The 22,273-nt window shown below is 40.8% G+C and overlaps 1 protein-coding gene across 2 annotated transcripts in view; it reads left to right on the top strand.

The window, feature by feature from the left end:
- Positions 1-3,636: 3,636 nt before the first annotated feature.
- Positions 3,637-22,273, top strand: part of PRKAA1 (protein kinase AMP-activated catalytic subunit alpha 1) — a 20,343-nt gene continuing 1,706 nt past the window's right edge. The window contains exons 1-7 of one of the 2 annotated variants that reach the window (XM_035902688.1): positions 3,637-3,778; positions 5,636-5,729; positions 7,060-7,204; positions 8,750-8,837; positions 9,730-9,954; positions 17,340-17,826; positions 18,182-18,308. In XM_035902688.1, the coding sequence (XP_035758581.1) occupies positions 5,670-5,729; positions 7,060-7,204; positions 8,750-8,837; positions 9,730-9,954; positions 17,340-17,826; positions 18,182-18,308 (1,132 nt within the window). In that variant the 5' untranslated portion in view covers positions 3,637-3,778; positions 5,636-5,669. The remainder of the gene's footprint in view (positions 3,779-5,635; positions 5,730-7,059; positions 7,205-8,749; positions 8,838-9,729; positions 9,955-17,339; positions 17,827-18,181; positions 18,309-22,273) is intronic. The other variant, XM_035902687.1, reaches the window with a different exon arrangement.

Raw genomic sequence — 22,273 nt, 5'->3', positions numbered from 1 at the left:
ATGCAAACAGTTATTTCCAGATATTTTTGGAAATGCAGTTAGCTTTCATAAAAGGAAGAGTAGTCAGGCTTCCAGTGATTTGTAGTGAGAAAATGAGGGGTACTACTTAAGGTTGTAAATATACAATTATTGTTCCAGTCTATACAACTGGGTTAAAAACCCTGTTCTGTATAGGCTGCAAAACTGATGTAAATAGGTCTTCTTGGTCAAGGCAATGATAAGAGATGTGGAAATGGACAGTGAAGGTCAGTTTGCTATCTAGTGTGCAGCAATATGCCCCTGCACAGCATTAACTCGTGTTTTTTTATGTTAGTGAAAATATTTGTTTAGATCATACTTTTAAAGACTGCTTTCCTCTGAGCTTCGGGTTGGCAAAAAGCCTATTGCAGAAAGGTTTCATTAAATACAGCTTACGCTTGTTGAGCTTTTATTCTATGAACTTTGTGATTGGTACCTGTATTTCATAAGAATGTTGTGTTTACTCTGGATGGCCTCATCATCAGTTTTCTCTTCCAACTGAAGACCTGCTGAACTGAGTTTAGAGACTGTGGCTCCTGCACTACAGCAGTTAAAAGAAGTCACTGCTGCTTTGAGACTGTCACTGCCTTGGAAATCTTGGCAGCCATCGTGAAGCTTGAAGGCAGTTGGTACTGTCGGAGAATAAAGAAATAATAGGGAAATGTTAGGTCTGTAAAGTGAACTTTTTTTGCAGTGATTCTTTTGAAGGACTGATAGCTGGTTGAGGATTAGGGTGACTAACATAAATATATTTTGATTACTTCTAATTTGTGTGGCTTCCCTTTTATAGGTAAAACTTCTGTCAAGAGGTAATATAAAGTAGCTTTTGGAAAGACAACACTGGCTGCTTGCTCTTCTACCTGATGCTGTCAGCTGAGGTCATGCTTTCAGTACTGTCTTTATGCTGAATTCAAAAGTTACCAGTTAGTGTCTGCTGTTCTACTGATAGCAGATACCTTGAACAGTATCCAAACCCCAGTTTTATTTCATGAAGTAGATGGTTATTGGAAGCTAGTATCTTAAAAAGCTGGATTTGTTATAATCTTGAATTGAATTAAAAAAGGGAGGCAGAATTACTGAAGAAAAGGGTGATTCAATTTGAAATGTCTTAAGCAAGTGAACAGGCTGTTTGGGATCTTTTTGCACATGCACAAAACCACAGTAGGTTTTCATTACAATAGTTTATTCACAGTTGGCAAATGGAGTTGAAGAAGCAGAAAATCTTGTTTTCTCCTAGTCAAAGAATAAAATCAAGGCTCGAGGCACACAGTCTTGAAGGCTGTGACAGCTAGAATTGGTTTCAGTCAACCGCAAATGTTACTGTTTAATTACTTGGAATGAAAAATGTGTTCTGAAAAACTCTTCTTATGTGCCTTGCATATTAAGCATAGATTGTTGGAGCTAATAAATTACTTTATAGTGTTTATCTGAGTTCTAATGAAATTTCAGTTTTTGTCCAAGTTAGACTGACAAATCAGAAACCAAACAAAGTGGCAGATAGATGAGACTTTTACAACACAGTGCGTGTCAGAACTGAATATTTTTATGCTAAGCTGTAGAACTGCTCAAATACATATGCTACTTACTAAAATGCCTTATAAATGTACTTTGTAACACAAAGGAAGTTGCAAATTCATGTATCTTAACTGATTTTTGGTTAGTTCCTAAGAAGCTGTTCCTTACAAAACAAAGTTAATGTTAAAATTTAACTTACTGATTAAAGATTTTTTCATATACTTCTGTCTTACTTCAGTTCACATAGGCAAAGACTTTCTAATTCAAATGGAATGGTTGTTTCTGTAATGTTTTAAGTTAATGATTCATTGCTTGGGGTTTGAACGTAGGTGACACAATTTGTTGTGTTCCTTTAAAACTTCAGACACATTTGAACTGAAGAAAACAAAGGGGATGTGATTGCTTTAATTGTAGATCAGGTTGAAGGCAAGTAATTCCCATAGGTGGCCTACTTTTACAGTCCTAGGCAATCACCTACTAATGCTTGGTGGTTTGTGTAGAATTTGTGATGGATGTGAGCTTTGTCCCGCCTTCCTCAGGAGTTCGAATGGGCCCATCCAGTGTTTTGGTTACTGTGGCTGTTTGTAGGTAATGGCTCTTGTGAATGAGGAGATACGGTTTTTTTCACCTTGCAGTCAGAGCCTTTCTGTATTCCCAGGTACAAAAGGCATCTCACCACTGCATTGCGATAGTTCAGGGTCTTGGGTAATCCACTACTTCGTTCTCTACAGGAATTTAGACAAACTGCTTTGTTTTGCACAGTGGCTATCTCTTTGTTATAAGAATAATCACTCAGATGCTTATTGTTATGTCTGTCTCTGCTAAGAATTTCTTCTCGCTTGCATTGGTTTTTTGCTCAATATAGAGGGAAAAGGCAGCAGGAAAGTCTTGAGAATGAGGTTTACAGATTAATAAGTGTTTGCTAATTCAAATTTTTGTGGATGACTGCAGTTTATCACAGCTTCCCATGGAGGTACCTAAATAAAGCTTGAAGCTTAGCAGTGAGTTAAATTCTGAAGTGAGGAGGGGCACCCAGATGAGCAAGTAATGTGTTCAGCACAGGTCATGAACCACGTAGGTGTCCCTTGTGTCTGGCTTATCTTCAGAAGGCAGAAATCGGTGGCGAATCAAAAGTGTGGTTACAGTCACTGCATCCAGAAACCAGTGCAGATCGCAAAGCCTTCTAGTGGAAGAGATACTTACCTTCCGTGCTTTATCTGTCATCCAATGCTGGGTTTAAGAATAATATTCTCAGCAACTTTGTTGCAGCTACTTCCAATAGCACCTGCAAAATTAATGACTTTAAGAGGGGTAACTGTCTAGGAAAAATCTTACACTTCTAGAGTTCCTGTGTTGAAAGAAAAATGAAACTCTTCCACGAATAGGAAAGAAATTGAGGAATATATGAGGTTGCATGTTTGCATTGCTTCTTGTAGTTACTATTTGATTTTATTTTGTGTATTTCCTGTAGCTTTTGCCCCTTATTTTAAACAATAAAGCTCTGGTGTTTACTGCACAGACTGGGGAGCTTATATATGATCAGAATGCTCAAAGGGCAGATAAATAATTATTTTTCAAGTAAACTGATCAAATGCTCGTGGTGGTAATTCAGAGCAATTGCTGAAGCAGGCTTCTTGAGGGAAGGATAGCAGTGATTTCTTTATTAAGAGTGATCTTTGCAGATAAAGTTGAAGAGCTGCAGGACAACATGTCTGAATGGATTGCTAAGTGAGCCAAAAACTTGGTGTGATTTACACAGGGAGAGAAAATGGTCTCCCTAATTAGCAAGGACGGCGTGTTTTGGAATATACTTTGTTTGTTTGCGGTAGTGCAAAAATGTAGTCATGCTGCAAGACTTCAGAGGGTTAGGTTTAAGGTTTTTCTTACATATCCCATTTGTCTTCTAATGACAGAATTGTGGGAGAAATTGGAGTAGGGCAGAAGAAGTGACGTCTCATCTGGTTTTCAACCTCCCCAAAGATAATGGGGTTATGTGGAATGCCAACATCTTAACTTGTATTTCTTGGCTACAGTCAAAATGGGCAAATTAATGTCTTCATAGAGCAATTGAAAACCTGACTAAATAATTCTTGTTCCTTGCAGTTGGCAAACATGAGTTAACTGGGCATAAAGTTGCAGTGAAGATCCTGAACCGACAGAAGATTCGCAGCCTTGATGTTGTAGGAAAAATCCGCAGGGAGATTCAGAACCTCAAACTCTTCAGACATCCTCATATAATTAAGCTGTAAGTTTTACTTGCTATGATAAACCATGTTTAAGCAGTAATCTGGTTTTGCTCTTATTGATCTGGAACATGTTTAAATGGCAATACTAAGCAGTATCTTGTCACAGAAGTAACCAGCTTCCAAGTATGCAACCATTCTCAGTGTCTCTTCTGATGCATTTTCACAAGACTGATCTTCTCTGCAGGCTGGAGAGCTTCCATTAGATTTGCTTACAAATTCTTTGCACAGATATATAAAAGGTAATGGCATGATGGATACTTTAATTTGGCAACAGCTCTTACACTGAAGCTAAATTGGATTGTATAAGATCAGCTCACTAACTTCTTTGGAGGGTTAGTTTTCAGAAGACTGTCGAGCTGATTTGGCTGCAAAATTGCTACTGCTGCCAGTTAGAGTTCATGAATGAATCCAAAGGACATGCCTATAGTCAAAAAAAAAAAAAAAAAAAAGAAAGGTCAGTGTACCAGCTGAGGTATGGGGGTAGACCTCAAATGTGTACTTGTGGTGGTGCTAAATTACCAAGTCAGCTTAACAGGTTTCAGATGACAGTGTCTTTCTTGGGGAATGGGGGGAGGGGAGTTTTTCTCCTGCATGTGGAGAGAAGGGACAAGATGTAGGAGATAATGGAAAAATTGGTGGCTCCACAACTTTTCAGTTGGTCAGCCTGTGTTTCTAAAGCAGAAGGATTATTAGCCTATGTGTAAGTAGCATTTGAGATAGAATTGATACTAAAACTAACTTTGAAGATCTCATGTTGATAACTGTCTCAGAAGAGTATTGAGGTTATTGAAAAGTTATGCTATAATACTAAGCTGTTGAAATAGATCTACACACATACATGTGCACGCACACATTCACCTGGATAGTCTGAACTCATTGCTGTCTATGTAGTTCAAGAATAACTCGTCTCGGTGAACTGAAGCACGTCTGTTTTCCCCTTTGTCTTGGAATCGGGATTTTGAAGAATGCTTTTGTGCTGTAGTATATGTGTGAATCTGGTTATTTATTACAGTTTGGATATTTGCATGCTTAAATGTAGTACCTTGAAACATTCATTTTCATCCAATTGCTACCTCCTGTCTTCTCAATAAAATGTCTGGATTTTGGCTGCAGTGTTATCAGTGTTCATTTTATTGTTCCATTAAAAATTGACCACTTCTGACTGCTGTAAGGGGAAAAACCTGACAACTTTTAGGTAAGGAAATCTTTTTTAGCTCAAAATCTTTTAAGTAGTCAGTTTGGCCATAAGCTAGTTATTTCAAAACTTCAAAGTGGTTTTTTTTTTTTGTAAATTTAATTGAAGTAGAATGATAAAAATACAACTAGTGTCAATACTCTTAAAAACTAATGACAAAAAATGTAGGTCTTTTTGTAAAAGATTATATTCATGATTATTAAGAGCAATTTTTTCCTAGTCTTGAAGTATACTTTTTGTTTATGGCAAGTCAGGTTTCTTGCATGTTAAGGTTGAAAAGTACATATTTTTGAGATACTAGTAAAGTCCTTTTAAATTCCTTCTTCACATTCTGCGAGGCAGCACTGTAAATGGTTTTGTAGAAATTGTTTGCACTAAGCTTAGTCTTCTGAAAGTACAAAGGCTGATATTCCTGGTGAGGAATACAAAGTTCCTGCTAGTCTTGCAATGATGTCGTCACATAGTGAAAGGAGAGGAAGTAGATTCTGAAAAATATTGTCATTCCAGTAGGTGTAAGTTGGCTGATAAATATTTTCAAGTATACTTCTATCTGACTCTTTTCACAACTTCTATCTGACTCTTTCCACAGCTTTGGTTTTAACTAAATGTAACTAGCATCTTTTGCTGAGTGTGTAGACTAACAGGTACCTTCTCTTACCAGGTACCAGGTCATCAGTACACCAACTGACATTTTCATGGTGATGGAATATGTTTCAGGAGGAGAACTGTTTGACTATATCTGTAAAAATGGAAGGGTAAGAAGTAGTCCAACTCTACAAATCAATGACTTGGATTCTGTTACTGCTTTTGCAACATTCTTGTGCCGCCTGACACTGAGGGGACAGACAGGTTCTTTTTGGGGATCCTTGGCAGAATGACCTAATTAAAGCTTTATTTTCTTAAGCAGGATATTATGATTAGCGTAGCACAGACTATTATTAGAGTGATACAGGATTTCTACAAGCAGAATCAATGTAGTACAATTCATAAGTGGCATAATACAGAATTTATAGTACAACTTAACTTATGATTTGTGATCACCTAGAGGGGAAGAAAAAACCTGTTTGGTTTGTCTACTTGGTTCACAGAACCTTCAGGGCCTGACAGCGAGGGAAAGGGAACGAATACGTGACTCAGTCACAGAGAGTGGCTGCGTGCCTCATAAAACGGTGTTAGTTATGCTAACTGCATTACCAGCGGTTGAGAGCAGGAGGTACCGGTCGCAACCTGTTAAATGAAGGTTTATGTATCCAGCATTAATTTTGCTGTTAGCAATTAATATATACTTTCTGACTGCACCTGGTTCTGAAAGTAAAAATGGCTCAATGTTAACACATTTCAGATCTTTATGCATGTCTTTGTCATAGCATTTCTCCCCTCTACTAATACTGATATGTTAATTTACAATTACTGCACACAAACCGGATGGATATGTATCCAGCTGGAATGGCTGAAAACTGTTTCTTCAGTATAACCCATTATTAGAAAGCTACCATTGTGCCCTTATTAACCTCTTCTACTAGTCAAATAGTTCTTGTGAAAGTTCTGAAGTCACTTTTGACAAACCATCCAGGATGCTTTTACTTAGTTGTTAGAACAAACTTGTGACATGGGTTAGGGCATGCTTGTAGGAAGCGCCCAGCGAAGTCTGCTGTTTGGGGCTAGCTGCTAATAGCATAAATAAGATCTAAAATTTATCACTGTGCTGCATGTCAGCAGCTTTTGTCAACTTAAATCTTAAGCTGTGCTTAAATGTCAAAGTTCATTGATATTCCAGTTAGACAATATTAATGTTTGGGTGCTAATGTTTCTAGCTGCTGAGTATCTGCCTAACCAATTTCAAAAGTGGCTGAAAAATTTCAGTGGATGAGTTGGTGGGTATGTTTTAGTTCAGTCATTTTAGAGCTGCGGTACAAACAAAATGATGTAAGGTATAAAGTTTTCTGCTACATGTTCTGATAATACATAAGTATCAAAACTATAAATGATAACTTTAGGTCACGGGAAAATTTCCTTTCATTCACATAAATGAAAACCAAGTTATCTTCTGCTGTCTGTGTTGTTTAAAACCTTTGTCTGTCTTAGCTTGATGAGAAGGAAAGTAGACGTCTGTTCCAGCAAATCCTTTCCGGTGTGGATTACTGTCACAGGCATATGGTAGTACATAGAGATCTGAAGCCTGAAAATGTGCTGCTTGATGCACACATGAATGCCAAGATAGCTGACTTTGGTAAGCACTGCTATTTTATATCTGATCACATTTCTGGTGTTAATTAGATCATGTTAATTACTATGGGAAATATTGAATAAAATACGTGTACTTGAATGTCCTAGTGGTAGGACACAATACAAGAACCTCAAGAGTATGAATGTAAAGCAAAATTATGTTCTTGAACATGTGTAGAACTTGTTTTCCTCTCAAGCTTTCTTTTCAAATATTTTCTGTGACTGGGTGAAATTGTGAACTGATTTATTTGGTTTTCCTGAACAATATTTTCTCCAAAATGCTAAATAGACTTAGTTCCTGGCCTTTCCATTTCAAAATTCACTCCTGTTGCCTGTTTCACCATCTGTAAAATGTAGATGCTTAGCTCTCTTGGAAGTATAGTGCAAGGACAGTTCATCATGTTTAAGAACCACATTGCTATAGTAAAATACACTAGTCCTCCTATTAAACTACTCTAAATTCACTTTAAAAAACTCTAAAGATGTGAATGAAAAAATGTAATTAAAGCATAAAAGGTAAAATAAGAACAGTTAATCTTGCAAACTCCTGTGCTTTTTTGCTATATACCTGCCTAACTAATCGGAAAGCTTAATTGTTATACTAGTTGTTTGTGACACAGCCTCTGAGAAGACTGGCAGCTAGTTCTGGGAACTATCTGAATCAGGAAACCTCACCTCATAAGTGTAGTGAGGTATCCATACTGCTATATCATAATGACAGATTTCTTGTAGACATAGTGGATAATACCAGCCCTTGTAAAGCACTTTGAGGTCTCTGATGAAAGGTGCTAGGTAATGCTGACTATTCTAAGTATATTTTAAAAGTGTGGCGTTCAATTGTGTGGACACTGGGAATCATTGATTTTTTGTGTGTAGAAAATGCTTTGGGTGAAATGGCTTACATGACAAAGAAATGAAGTACAGTAACTTATAAAAATATCTTCCTCTAGCTTAAGTATCAGCAAAGCTGTAGCACTCCGTTAATTGTGACTAGTGTATTAAACAAGAGCTTAAAAGCTTTTGTGTTTTAGGATATGAAAGCTAGCCAAGCTATGCTCTTTCATCTTTGTGTCCTGTCTTCCCCCTCACCTCCCTCCTGTCCCCTTCCCTCCCCCCCACCCCCCCAAAAGGGCATAATTCCTTCTTGGAGACTGAGTTCTCTGGCTTATGGTAGTCTTGATCATGCAGCCTCCACTGAGAAAACTAAAAGATATTTTCCACAGCTATTCTAGAGTAAGTGGTAGTTCTTTACTTAGATACTAGACTATACTGAGAGCTGGTAAATTAAGATGGTCTACTAACAGAATTAATATGTTCTCAAATATTTCTAGGTTGTGTGCAGTAATGGATTGACGTTACTCAAATTTCTGGTAAACTAAATGGAGGATTATGTGACATGCTCATATGAAAATTTCAGTAATTGCAAACGATGTAACTTCTTTACTGAGATAAATTTGGTATTTTTCTAATTTGAATTACTAGGTGGTGTATACAGTGTGAAATAATTTTGCTGTCTGAATTTTTAATAGTTACTCTTGCACACTTCCAGGTCTATCAAATATGATGTCAGATGGAGAATTTTTAAGAACAAGCTGTGGTTCCCCTAACTATGCTGCACCAGAAGTAATTTCGGGAAGGTAGTTTCTTTTATATTCGACATGTGTGCATGTACTTCAGTCATTTTGCCGCTTGATTCTAAAGGCTACAAAACAATTCAATTGACGAGCTTGATGCCAAGAAACCCTGGGCTGAACATTTGTCTTGATAATTTTTCATGAGTATTTAAGGCTTCTACAAACTAGCTTTGAATAGTGCCTATAAGGTGGTGATGTCTAATGCCCCAAATCCAGGGTGTACAGTATGCCTGAATTGGTTTAAAAATCTCACTTACAGCTCAGATCTTGGAAGTAGAGATACCGATAGAATTACAGGCAAAGTCTGCTGTGAAGTTGAGTAGCAGTGAAATAATCTACTGCAGAGTAGATACTCAGTCTGAAGGTAACTTCCCCTTTTTTGTACTCGGTTGTCAAACGTGCTGCTTTCAGCTACCCACCCTAATGTTGCCTCTTGCTGATCGGAGGCCAAATGTCTGCTTTATTCAGGCAGTAGCACAGAATACATGGCAAGTTCTGCTGTATGGACTTGTCTTAAATGTTTCAGCCTCCCAGATTTGGGGGATAGATGATTCTGCACAGATTCCACTAAAACAGTGATAACAATGTATGATGTCTACTTTCTTAGTAGTAGGTGCAAGTTTCTTTCAGTTTGCCATTGTTTTAAATTGCATTTGTGGATTATTGTTATACAATAGAGAGGAAAACTACATACTTGACCTCTGTTATATATTTGGAGGGGAAGGACACTAAAGTTCAAGGGAGACATGGCATAGAACTGAAATGGTGTAGTACTTGCATTAGGTGTCCCAAGTTCATACACTTTTAATTACTGTGATACAATGTAAGGAAGTAGAGAAAAATAATCTATTTAAATGTATTAAACACAAATCACTAATAGTTAACTTTTCCCCAGGTTATATGCAGGTCCAGAAGTAGATATTTGGAGCAGTGGGGTTATTCTCTATGCTTTGTTATGTGGAACGCTTCCGTTTGATGATGATCACGTGCCAACCCTTTTTAAGAAGATTTGTGATGGTATCTTTTATACCCCTCAGTACCTGAATCCGTCTGTAATTAGTCTTTTGAAGCACATGCTGCAAGTGGATCCAATGAAGAGAGCAACAATCAGAGATATTAGGTAAAACGCTAACTGTCTGATCACAGGGTGCTGGAATGATAATCTCAGTGCAAATACACAGAACAAAGAAATCATTCATACAGCTTGTCTGTGTTTTATAGACTGAGACGAAAAATTCAGCTTCTGGTGGTTTGGCTTTAGCTCTGATGGTTCTGATCTCCAGTGGCCAATGAAGTATCTGTTGGAGGACACAGTAAAACAAATTATATACATTACATTACATATAGAAATTCTGTGAAACTCTAGGTTTAAGACTACTATAGCAAAGTTGTTTACCTGCAGAATGGTTTGCAAAAACTACACTGTATTGACTTATCGAGGGAAAAAATAAGTCTTTGCTGTTAAGAACCACTACTCTGTACTGTAAATGTCTGAGAGGGAGTTAATGGCTCTTTAATCTGACAGTTACTGCTTTCATTCATACTTCTTAGACTCATAAAAATTTTGTGATTTGTTAAGACTGTGAATATTTGACATGAAAGATGGAACTTTCTAGCTTCAAAACCCTGGCATAATTTGTGTGTCAGTGATAATCCCTGCATCAAATAACAGTAAGTTAAAGCTTATAGGCAGGCAGCCATCATGGGCTCCGGTTCTGGAGAAGGTGACTGCTTTGGCAAGCTGTCATGGTTTAACCTGGCTGGCAACTAAGCACCACGCAGCCGCTCGCTCACTGCCCCCCTCCCTAAGTGGGATGGGGGAGAAAATTGGGAAGAAAAAAAAAAGATAAGACCTGTGGGCTAAGATGGAGACAGTTTAATAAGAGAAAAGAATAATAATAGTAATAATGAGAATGGTAAGAGAATATACAGAATATACAAAACGAATGATGCACAATGCAATTGCTCACCACCTGCCAACTGATGCCCAGCCCGTCCCGAGCAGTGATAACGCTTCCCCCTCCGGCCAACTAACTACCCCCAAGTATGGTGTTATGGTATGGAATAGCTCTTTGGTCAGTTTGGGTCAACTGTCCTGGCTGTGCTCCCTCCCAGCTTATTATGCACCTGGCTGAGCAGGAGAAGCTCAAAAAGTCCTTGAGTAGTCTAAGCACTACTTGGCAACAACTAAAAACATCAGTGTGTTATTAACATTCTTGTAGTACTAAATCCAAAACACAGCACTATGCTAGCTACTCTGAAGAAAATTAACTCTATCCCAGCTGAAACCAGGACAGTATCCACCCCTTATTCTATACCATTTACATCATGCTTAGGTCCTACCCTTATCATTGCATTCCAATTAATCACCACCAGTTTCCCGATCTTCTGACATAGACACACAGATATCATTCCCTTAGTCTATGGACCATTCCTCTAAAATGTCTGTTGAGTTCATTTAGTCCATGACTTCGGGCTCCATCTGTCGTAACAGTCTCTCAGGACAGGAGAGATGGGGCCTGGTGTTGGGTTGTTGCATGCTGAAGTCAGTTCTGGTTCCATCCACTGCACTTGCTCAGTTTTTTCAAAATTCATTCTTCATTAATCTGGGCGATTCTTACTGTTACACCATTGATAGGATATATAGCAATAGTAGAAATGATGATGTACTGTGTTACACAGTAGTTAACATCATACAATCCAGCATTGGCGATTTTCACCCAAAATCAAATCCCCTTGAGGTACACATTGGACTTCCTCATCCTTCCACATCACCCACCAAGTGGAGCCAGGTCCCTGAGCAAAAGCAATCCCACAAATGAGTTTGCCTTTCTCCGAGGCAGGAGAAACCCAGACTGTCTTCCCCAGTATATTTTTTTACATGCACTACAGGGACTTTATCCCCTTCTACAGTACGTAAGAGGTTTGACTGGGCAGGCCCAGCTCGGTTGGCAGATCCCCTCGTGTTGACTAACCAGGTGGCTTTTGCTAAATGTGTATCCCAATGTTTGAATGTCCTGCCACCCATTGCTTTCAATGTAGTCTTTAACAGTCTGTTGTATCATTTGATTTTCCTGGAGGCTGGTGCATGATAGGGGATGTGATAGACCCACTCAATGCCGTGCTCTTTGGCCCATTTGTCTATGAGGCTGTTTCGGAAATGAGTTCCATTGTCTGACTCAGTTCTTCCTGGGGTGCCATGTCACCACAGAACTTGCTTTTCAAGGCCCAGGATAGTGTTCTGGGTGGTGGCATGGGGCACAGGGTATGTTTCCAGACATCTGGTGGTTGCTTCCACCATGGTGAGCTTGCCATGGCGGTTTTGTGGGAGTGTGATATAATCAATCTGCCAAGCTTCTCCATATTTGTATCTCAGCCACTGTCCTCTGTACCAGAGAGGCTTTAACTGCTTGGCTTGTTTAATCGCAGCACATGTTTCACATTCATGGATGACCTGCACAATAGTGTCCATGGTCAAGTCCACCCCTCAATCACGAGCCCATCTGTATGTTGCATCTCTTCCTTGATGGCCTGAGGTGTCATGGGCCCACTGAGCTAGAAATAATTCACCCTTATGTTGCCAGTCCAGATCCACCTGAGCCACTTCAATCTTAGCAGCCTGACCCGCCTGCTGGTTGTTTTGATGTTCTTCAGTGGCCAAGCTCTTGGGTACATGAGCGTCTACAATAGTGTACCTTTACAACCAGGTTCTCTACCTGGGCAGCAATATCTTGCCACAATGCGGCCACCCAAATGGGTTTGCCTCTGCGCTGCGAGTTGCTCTGCTTCCATTGCTGCAACCACCCCCACAGGGCATTTGCCACCATCCATGAGTCAGTACAGAGATAGAGCACTAGCCATTTTTCTCGTTCACCTATATCTAAAGCCAGCTGGATGGCTTTCACCTCTGCAAACTGACTCAATTCACCTTCTCCTTCAGCAGTTTCTGCAACTTGTCGTATAGGACTCCATACAGCAGCTTTCCACCTCTGATACTTTCCTACAAGATGACAGGACCCACCAGTGAACAGGGCATATTGCTTCTCATTTTTGGGCAGTTTATTGTACAGTGGGGCCTATTCAGCACGTGCCACATCCTCCTCTGGCAATATTCCGAAATCTCTGCCTTCTGGTCAATCCACGATCACTTCCAAGATTCCTGGGTGCTAGTGCTATGCTAGCTACTATGAAGAAAATTAACTCTATCCCAGCTGAAACCAGGACACAAGTGTGCAGTGGGTTGAATAAAAAAAAAAATTGGTAGCTGATAGAGCTGTACTTCATGCAGCAGCTTAGTTAGGTTTTCCTGTCCTTTGTAAGAAGCTCTAAGGAGAGAGCTCTGATACATTACCTCAGTGAAAATGCTGCTTGGAAGTTACAAAGTCGGCAATGTTCATGTTCTTTCAGTAGAACAAAAAAAGTGTGCATTTATCCTGCGCTACTTTATTACAATGGGAAATATTTTATTACAGAAATCAGAGCACTGTGAGAACTGAGCATTGTAAAATTCGAGAGGATAGGAACTTAGCTTATCTCAGTCATGTTAAATAAGTTTGGAAGAAAAGTGGTGTGAAAAAGATGTTGAAAAAATACTGGTTACAGAGCATGAATGGATTCTGAATCCTAAACACTTCTTTCCTATTACCTGTAAGACATGTCACCTCACAGTTTAAACGACAAACTGAGTTTAATTGAGTACCTTAGTTCTTCTAGTGGGGAGGGGGTGTGTGCATGGAAGTGGGGAGGCCCACTGCAATGAATAGTAACAAAATATTCCCCTGGGTTCAGTCATCCGGCTAGGGCTGTGCTTTGTAGTGGTACAGGAAAAGCTTTTTCTGCTTCCAAATTAACTGGTTGCTTCTGATGAAAGTGTATTTTGTGCTGAGGCATGTTCTCAGGATGACACTGACTAGAACTTGGTCTGTTGTATTGGTTTGGGCTGGGGTAGAGTTAAATTTCTTCATAGTAGCTTGTATAGGGCTGTGTTCTGGCTTTGTACTGAAAATAGTGCTGGTAACAGGGATGTTTTCATTACTGCTGAACAGTACTTATGCGGTGTCAAGACCTTTTCTGTGCCTCACATTACCCTGCCACTGAGCAGATTGGAGGTACAGAAAAAGTTTGGAGGGGACGCAGTTGGGACAGCTGTCCCAACTAACTGAGCAAAGGGATATTCCATACTATATGGTATCATGCTCAGCAATCAAACTGGGAGGGAGGTTGGCCAGAGGGGCACTCCTCAGGGACTGGCTGAGCATCGGTCAGTTGGTGGTAAGCAACTGTTTTCATGTGCATCACTTGTCTGTCTTGGGTTTATTTTCTTCTCTCTCTCTTTTTTTTCTTATATAAAAAAAAAATCTAATTATTAAACTGTTTTTATTTCAACCCGCAAGTTTCTTTCTCTCTTTTGCCCTTCCAATTCTGCCCCTCATTGCACTGGTGAGGAGTGAGTGAGCCACTGTGTGGTACTCAGTTGCTGGCTGGGATTAAACTGTGGCACTCCTTTTTGGTGCTGAATGTGGGGCTTGAAGGGTTTCAGATAATAACAGATTTGACCAGGGTGTATTAGGTAGAATTTTTAATTACTATATCTGGTAACAGTTGCTGTTATGTGTTCTCAGTATTAGTTTATCTGATCTGTGCCATGTTCCCTTTTTTGCTGTACATGTTAAAGACTGGTTTTGGCTTTTCCAGTTTGCTGCGCTCCATAATGCTTAGTGATGTTTTGCCTGGGAGATTTATTATTAAAACACCAGCCTTGAGCTTAACCTGGTATTTGGGCTCTGTACTGAAGCTGTTGCTGTACTTAGGGTACCATTTCATGGAGGCAATTAACAATTACACTTCTTCATCTGAGAGGGTTTTTTTGTGGAGGAAATACAGAATGGTGTCTTCACCATCAGCATCTGTGATGTTTTCTCCCTTGTTACAATAGCTCTTCAGTATCTGGAACATCCTTGGGTAATCTACTATTCTATTTCTTAAGAATACAGTTTTGGCTTTTTCTAAGGTTAACAAGCTATTTAGGAATATCACCCAAGCCCCACAGCAGTGTGGTTATGGGTGGCAAGGCATGTGGGAGAATATCTAGAAAGCTTTTCACCTCTGATGGGTGGGGCTTCATTCCCAAAGGAGTGGAGTGCAGGATCCTGGTGAAGTGATAGAATACTTGGGAAAAAAAGGTGCCATGGCTATTCCAAAGAGGCACAACTTACCACGCTGTGCTGGGGCCTGGCCTGCACCTACTGAAAACTGCTCAATACTATTCAGCACCCTCAAGGAAAAGAGCGTCTCTGGATCTGCAAACATACCAACAGACACTGTGGCTAAGCCAGAGACTCAGCCTTCAACTGTATCAGTTGCTCCTATAATGAGAAAGAAACAAATCGAAGTGGAAACCAACTCGTTTAGTAAGGGAATGAAGAAGCTTCTCTTAAGAGGGAGCCTGTTTGGCAGCAGAGCAGTCACAAGAACAGGAGGAAGAAGGAACTGAAATCATAAATGAGACAGAAACCACCCTACCCCTAAGTGAGTGGTGAAATATGTGAAAAGATTTCAGCCGTGAACCAGGTGAGCAAGTTCTTAGCTGGTTACTCCAATGCTGGGATATTGGAGCGAATAGTCAAGAATTGGAGGGTAGGAAGCATGGCAGCTGGAATCCCTTGCTAGGGATAAGACCACTGACAAAGGGATTGTAAAAGTGGCAGGAGTCTTCAGTCTTCGGAAGTGACTCCTGTCATGTCTGAAGGACAGGTATCCCTTCAAGGAAGATCTTGGGAATTCCCTAAGCAAATGGACCAACATTGAGGGAGGTATCTAATATCTGAGGGAATTAGCCCTGGTGGAGGTGATCTGTAGCAACCTGGATGACAAATTTGAGAAATGTCTCAATAGTCTTGAGGCAGGTTCTTTGGTGAAGGAAAAAATACCTTTATTCGCGATTGCAATGGCGGGCACCTGCAAGCAGGAGAGCACACCATGGTTACACAGCATGGCTCATATACCCTTGCTTGTGACACACAAAGCCCTCCCCTGTCTCCCCACTGGTTGAGTACTCCAGGTTCACAACCTGTACAATGCTTATTTCTGACCGACATACCATACATGGCTTTTGCTTGCCAACCTGTTACTTTTCAAATTTCTGTATGTTTTCCCTCTGGGAGGTGGTAATGGCTTGTTCTACAAGCCTCCTTAGCACATGGTTCCCGCCTAATGTCCTTAAACAAATCCAGCTACTGCAGGCATTTTTACAAGCTTGTTTTACAAGCTTTCTTATCACTGCAAGTGCATTTCAACACCACACCTATCTTTCCTGAGCAGTGTGGCTTCCCTTTGCAAAAACACAAAAGTATTCTTTCTTACACAAAGACCTGGATGAAATCTGGTGCATGTAGTTCACATGGCAGAAGTTTGTATGAAGTGCACCGACATCATATGCCAACACCCTGGTGATAACGAGCTGGACAGAAATGGAGGCACCAACTGTGGATGGATTGGCCAGCCAACTCGTGAGAATTTGAAGAGAATCTTGCTTCCTCCATATGGGCCTGTGTCTCAGCTGTGGAGAAACCCACAAGTTTCTTTCTCACTTCTACCCTTCTGACTCCCTACCATCCTACCAAGGGAAGAGTGAGCAGGTGGCTCTGTGGTGCTTAGTTGCCAGCCAGGGTGAAAACATTTTAACTGTATCTTATACGTGTATCCATATAACTGCTCTTAAATCTGTATGCTGTGCTATAGGCTAGAATACTTTCAAAATTAGTGTCGTGCCATACCCTTTGGCTAGTTAAGCAGCTTACTCCAGGCACACAAACCAGTATTTTTTCTGTATGATTGGGCAGTGTAGGTATTTGGTTCCTTCTGTATCTTTGCTTTTCCTTCTTATGAATACCAGCCATGGGTACAGTAGTAAAGAGGTACAGATTGAGTCTTCCACAACTTCCTTCAACCTTTTAAGCCTTGAAGAGACAGTGGAGGGGGGTGCTGAATGAAAAAATTATAGGCAGCTCCAAGGTGGGGAGCATGTGACTCCAGTGTTCAAAAATCTGTGTCCAAACATTGCCAAAAAATTACTCATCATCAACATTCCTTAATTTTGTTAAGTATTGTTATGTGTGTACTTGGGGAGGGAAAACTCAAGTGAATAGTGTAGGAATTTTGGTTCAAAATATCTCAAAACGAACATAGTGACAGTAAAAAATATACCATTTATATAAAAAGCTGGTTGATGAGTTATACTAAGATATTTTTTGAGTTCAGGTAATTGAGGAACTTACAGGAAAGAGCATATTTTTTTTCATTCTCCTGCAAAACTACCTAATTCTGGGAAGGCGGTGATTACTCTCCTTTATGTACTGTTTTATTGTCTGTGCTGCACAGAAGGGGACTTGGACTGACAGCTGTGATTCTTTTTGTACAGACTAAAAATAACTCTATTTTTTAAAGAATTTAATGTTAAAAATATTTGCTTTACATATACTCAGACTTTTTTATCTTTAAATCTAGGGAACATGAATGGTTTAAGCAGGACCTTCCAAAATACTTGTTTCCTGAAGACCCATCATATAGCTCTACTATGATTGATGATGAAGCCTTAAAAGAAGTGTGTGAGAAGTTTGAATGCACTGAAGAGGAAGTGCTGAGTTGTCTATACAGCCGAAATCATCAGGACCCTTTAGCGGTTGCTTATCACCTCATTATAGATAACAGACGAATAATGAATGAGGCCAAAGACTTCTACTTGGCTACAAGTCCACCGGATTCTTTTCTTGATGATCACCATCTGTCTCGCCCTCATCCTGAAAGAGTGCCATTTTTAGTAGCTGAAGCACCACGTCCTCGCCATACTCTTGACGAGCTGAATCCGCAGAAGTCAAAACACCAAGGTGTAAGAAGAGCAAAGTGGCACTTAGGAATACGGAGTCAGAGTCGACCAAATGATATCATGGCTGAAGTCTGTCGAGCAATTAAACAACTGGATTATGAATGGAAGGTAAAGGAATAGAGAATCTTTACAGCACACCACAGTAAATTTTTGTTTGAGCTGTGTAGTTACATAGCCTAGAAGTCTGAAAAGATGTTCTCCTGTGCTGGAAAGTAATCTCATGTGCCTGCGCTGGCTGCTTGTGCTTGCTGTGCAGGAAGGGGTTTGGGTGAGGCTATTCATACAGAGAAGAAAAAAAGCCTTGCTGACTTCTCTACTGGGGTTGTGGGAATGTTTTTCTGTTGGCTAAAGAAACAGGTAAGCCTGAAGTCACTTGATAATACCAGTGAGTTAAAATGAGAAAACCAATACACAGTGCTTTTCAAGCAGTTCTAGTAACTAACTGAAATCTCTTTTGTACTAGGTTGTAAATCCATACTATCTACGTGTTCGAAGGAAGAATCCAGTAACAAGTGCATATTCCAAAATGAGTCTACAGTTATATCAGGTGGACAGCAGGACGTACTTACTGGACTTCCGTAGCATTGATGGTATGTGAAGACTTACATAAGTTAATGGAGTTGTACAGGAAATAGTTTTAAATGCAAACATGTCTTAATTTACTTGTTTAGAAGTGAAGTAAGCCTTGCCCTTTATTAGTTTAAGCCAGTCTAGACCTGTATTAGTGTTTCTTTATCCCTTCCTGGTCTAGTGTTCCTATGATCAGATGGTTAGCTGCTTCATCCATTAATAGCTTTTTAGCTATATCAACTCCTGAACTGCTCTATTATGTGTCTGCACCAGCACTAATACCACTAGTGGAAAAGGGACAGGGCTGTGAGAGGTGAGATTTGGATCAACCTAAACTACCTTTGGAGCCTCACCCCCAAATTTAAACATTAATGTAGATCTGAAGGAAGCATGTGAATTACATTTCCTAGTGAAGATAAAGCATCTGAATTTGACTTGCACTGTATGTTGCTGTACTGGGTCTGGCTGAGATGGGAGTTCATTTTCTTCATAGCAACCTATAGCTGTGTTTTGGATCTGTGACTAAAATAGTGCTGATAACACACCAGTGTTCTGGCTGTTGCTGAGCAGTGCTTAGCATTGTATCTAGTCTTTCTTTTTCCCCCACTCTGTCACAACCAAGGATTTGGGCAGGAATGAGCAAGAAGCTGTGAGGGGACACAACCTGGAGAGCTGAGCCAGACTGACCAAAAGGATTTTCCATGCCATATAGTGTTATACTTAGCAAAGAAACTGAAGGAATGGGCGTTTGGGGAAGGTAGCCTTGAGGCTGGCTGGGCATTGGTCTGCTTTGGAGAGGTGGTGACTGGTCACCTTTGTACCACCTTTTTTTTTTCCTTTTTTTTTTTATTCCTCTTGTTAAACTATGTTTATTTCTACCCATGAGCTTACCCTTCCATTTTTCTTCCCCACTGCACCGAGGTATTAGCAGGTAGTCAACCTACTAATACTAGTAGTAGACAAAATTTGAGGTAGAAGTTGTATGCCTGCAGTAACTGAAGTCTTGAAGTCTTGCAAGCAGTTGGTCTAATCTGTAGAAAGACATATTTTACAGAGTGACAGTAACACAGCATAAAAATTCCAACTGGATACCTTCCTGAAAATGAATGGAGGAGCTGATGGAGACTGCCCACAATGCTTGTTTATAGGCGTAGTAGACTAAAGCAGAATTGCCTACAGGCAATGGTGTAGATCATAGAATCACAGAATCATTTGGTTGGAAAAGACCTGTAAGGTAAGGAACTCATAGAGAGTCCAGAGGAGGTCAACAAAGATGATTAGGAGACTGGAGCATCTCCCCTATGAGGAAAGGCTGAGAGAGCTGGGCTTGTTTAACCTGAAGAAGAGAAGACTGAGAGGGGATCTCATCAACATGTACAAATATCTCAAGGGTGGATGTCACGAGGACAGAGCCAGACTCTTCTCAGTGGTGCCCAGCGACAGGACAAGGGGCAATGGCCACAAACTGAGACATAAGAGGTTTCAGTTGAAGATGCAGAAGAACTTCTTTACTTTGAGGGTGACAGAGCACTGGAACAAGCTGCCCAGGGGGGCTGTGGAGTCTCCTTCTCTGGAGATATTCAAAGCCTGCCTAGATGATGTCCTGTGCAACATGCTCTAGGTGAACCTGTTCTAGCCGGAGGGTTGGACTAGGTGATCTCCTGAGGTCCCTTCCAACCCTTGCCATTCTGTGATTCTGTGGAGTCTCACATAGTGGGTCTTCTCCCAGTTGCTTGTAGAATATTTCATCCGTCTCTTCTTCCTCATTGGGTGGTCTATAACAGACTCCCACCATGATATCTGCCTCTTTGGCCTTTCCCCTGATTTTTACCATAAACACTCAACCCTGTCATCACCACCATTGAGCTCAAGGCAATCAAAACACTCTTTTAACATACAGGGCTACCCCGCTGCCTCTTCTTCCTTGCCTGTCCTGCCTGAAGAGTTTATAGACATCCATGGCAGCACTCCAGTTATGTGAGTTGTCCCACCACGTTTCTGTGATGCCAACTATATCATAGTTTTCCTGCTGCACAATGGCTTCTAATTCCTCCTGTTTGTTGCCCATGCTGTAAGCACTGGTACGGATGCACTTCAGCTGGGCTAATGATCCTGCCACTCTTCTGAGGGGAGGAGTCTGAATTTGTAAGTGACTACTTGCAGTTGTTACTAACCCATCAGTAACCTTTGCATCTTTGCTGCCACTTGGATTACCAGCAGACCAGGGGACCTCGCTAGCACACTGTCCCTCAGACATTGGTGTGCCATCCCCAGGCTTATTTCTAGCAAGCCTGGTTTCATCCCCCTCCCACTTCAAATCTAGTTTAAAGCTCTTTCAATGATCCCTGCTGACTTCTTGGCAAGCATCCTTTTGCCCCTTGGACACAGGTGTACCTCATCATTTGCCAGCAGGCCTGGTGTCCAACCCATGGTCAAAACCCCCAAAATTCTGCTCCTCGCACCAGGCTCCGAGCCAGGTATTTATCTCCTGGCTCTTCCTGTTCTTTTCTTCATCATTCCCTGTGAAAGGAATGATAGAGGAGGACACTACTTGTGCACCTGATCCCTTCACCATTTATCCCAATAACATGCCTAGGAAAACATGTGGCGTGGAAAAAGGATTTACTGGAGTGTGGCTGGATTGCAGTATAGGGTGGCTAAAGCTGAGTCTCCAGACAGTTTAATCTGATCTGACCTGGCAGGCAATTCTTGCCTAGTTCCTTCCGACAATACAGGTGTTTGCTTAGACCCAGTGATACAAGGTACTGATGACTTTCCTGTTCTGACCTCCTGCAGTGTAAGACAACGGCATCCCTGTTGGAGGGGAGATGACTGCTTAGGGCCATGCAGCTGGGGGAGGGCAGCCTGCTGCAGTCCTGGCTTCAACTCTTGATGAAGTAAAATCCAAGGGCATGGATTTACCATTTCTTCCAACAGTGAAGCTGATTTAACTTTCCTTTCTCTCCACCAGAGTTAACTGTTCTCTCTTCCTCTTACCAAACTGTAGTTTAAAGTAGCTTTGATGTGAAAAGGCAGTCTCTCCTGTGTTGGCTGATTTCTCCTGGAAATAATTTTTCTGGTGCCAAGTGAGAGTCAAACTAATGTTCAGTATTTAAAGAAAGAACAGCAGAACATTTTTTCTAAGATGAAAGTATTTCCTCCTCATGCTGAAGGTAAACTTCAGCTGCTGTAGCGCAAATGTGCAATATACTACAGGGAAAAACTTCCAAAAGTGAAGGCTAAATTAACATAGATGCTAGCAATTAATGTATCAATGAATTACAATAAAAATACAAACAATAACAAAGTAAAAACAACCAAATATAAAAAAACCAAAAATAGAATAAAAATAAAGTAGATGCTATCAAAAAGCATCTACAAAATGCTTGAACTTTTATTGGACTTAACCTTATGATCATACAGTCATAGAAAGTTTTGGGTTGGAAGGGACCCCTAGAGGTCTAGTCCAACCCCCCTGCAGGGAGCAGGGACACCGCTAACTATACCGCTAACTACATCAGGCTTCTCAGAGCCCCATCCAAGAATGTTTCCAGGGATGGGGCCTCCACTACCTCTCTGGGCAACCCATTCTAGTGTTTCATTACCCTTCATTGTAAAGAATTTCTTCCTTATAGCCAGTCTAAACCTACCCTGCTTCAGTTTAAAACCATTACCCCTTGTCCTGTCACATCTGTCCCTACTAAAAAGATTTTCCCCACCTTTCCTGTAGGCCCCCTTTAAGTACTGAAAGGCTGCAATCAGGTCTCCCCGCAGCCTTCTCTTCTCCACACTGAACAAGCCCAACGCTCTCAGCCTGTCCTCACAGGAGAGGTGCTCCAGCCCTCGGATTATTTTTGTAGCCCTCCTCTGGACCTGCTCCAACAGGTCCATGTCCTTCTTGTGCTGAGGGCTCCAGAGTTGGACGCACTACTCCAGAGCAGAGCAGAGTAGAGGGGCAGAATCACCTCCCTTGACCTGCTGGCCA

Source organism: Egretta garzetta, unplaced genomic scaffold (assembly GCF_000687185.1).
Source record: "Egretta garzetta isolate BGI_Z169 unplaced genomic scaffold, ASM68718v1 scaffold59, whole genome shotgun sequence".
Classification (NCBI taxonomy): domain Eukaryota; kingdom Metazoa; phylum Chordata; class Aves; order Pelecaniformes; family Ardeidae; genus Egretta; species Egretta garzetta.
The sequence above is the reverse complement of the archived record's forward strand: the minus strand, read 5'-3'. Positions and strand labels throughout refer to the sequence as shown.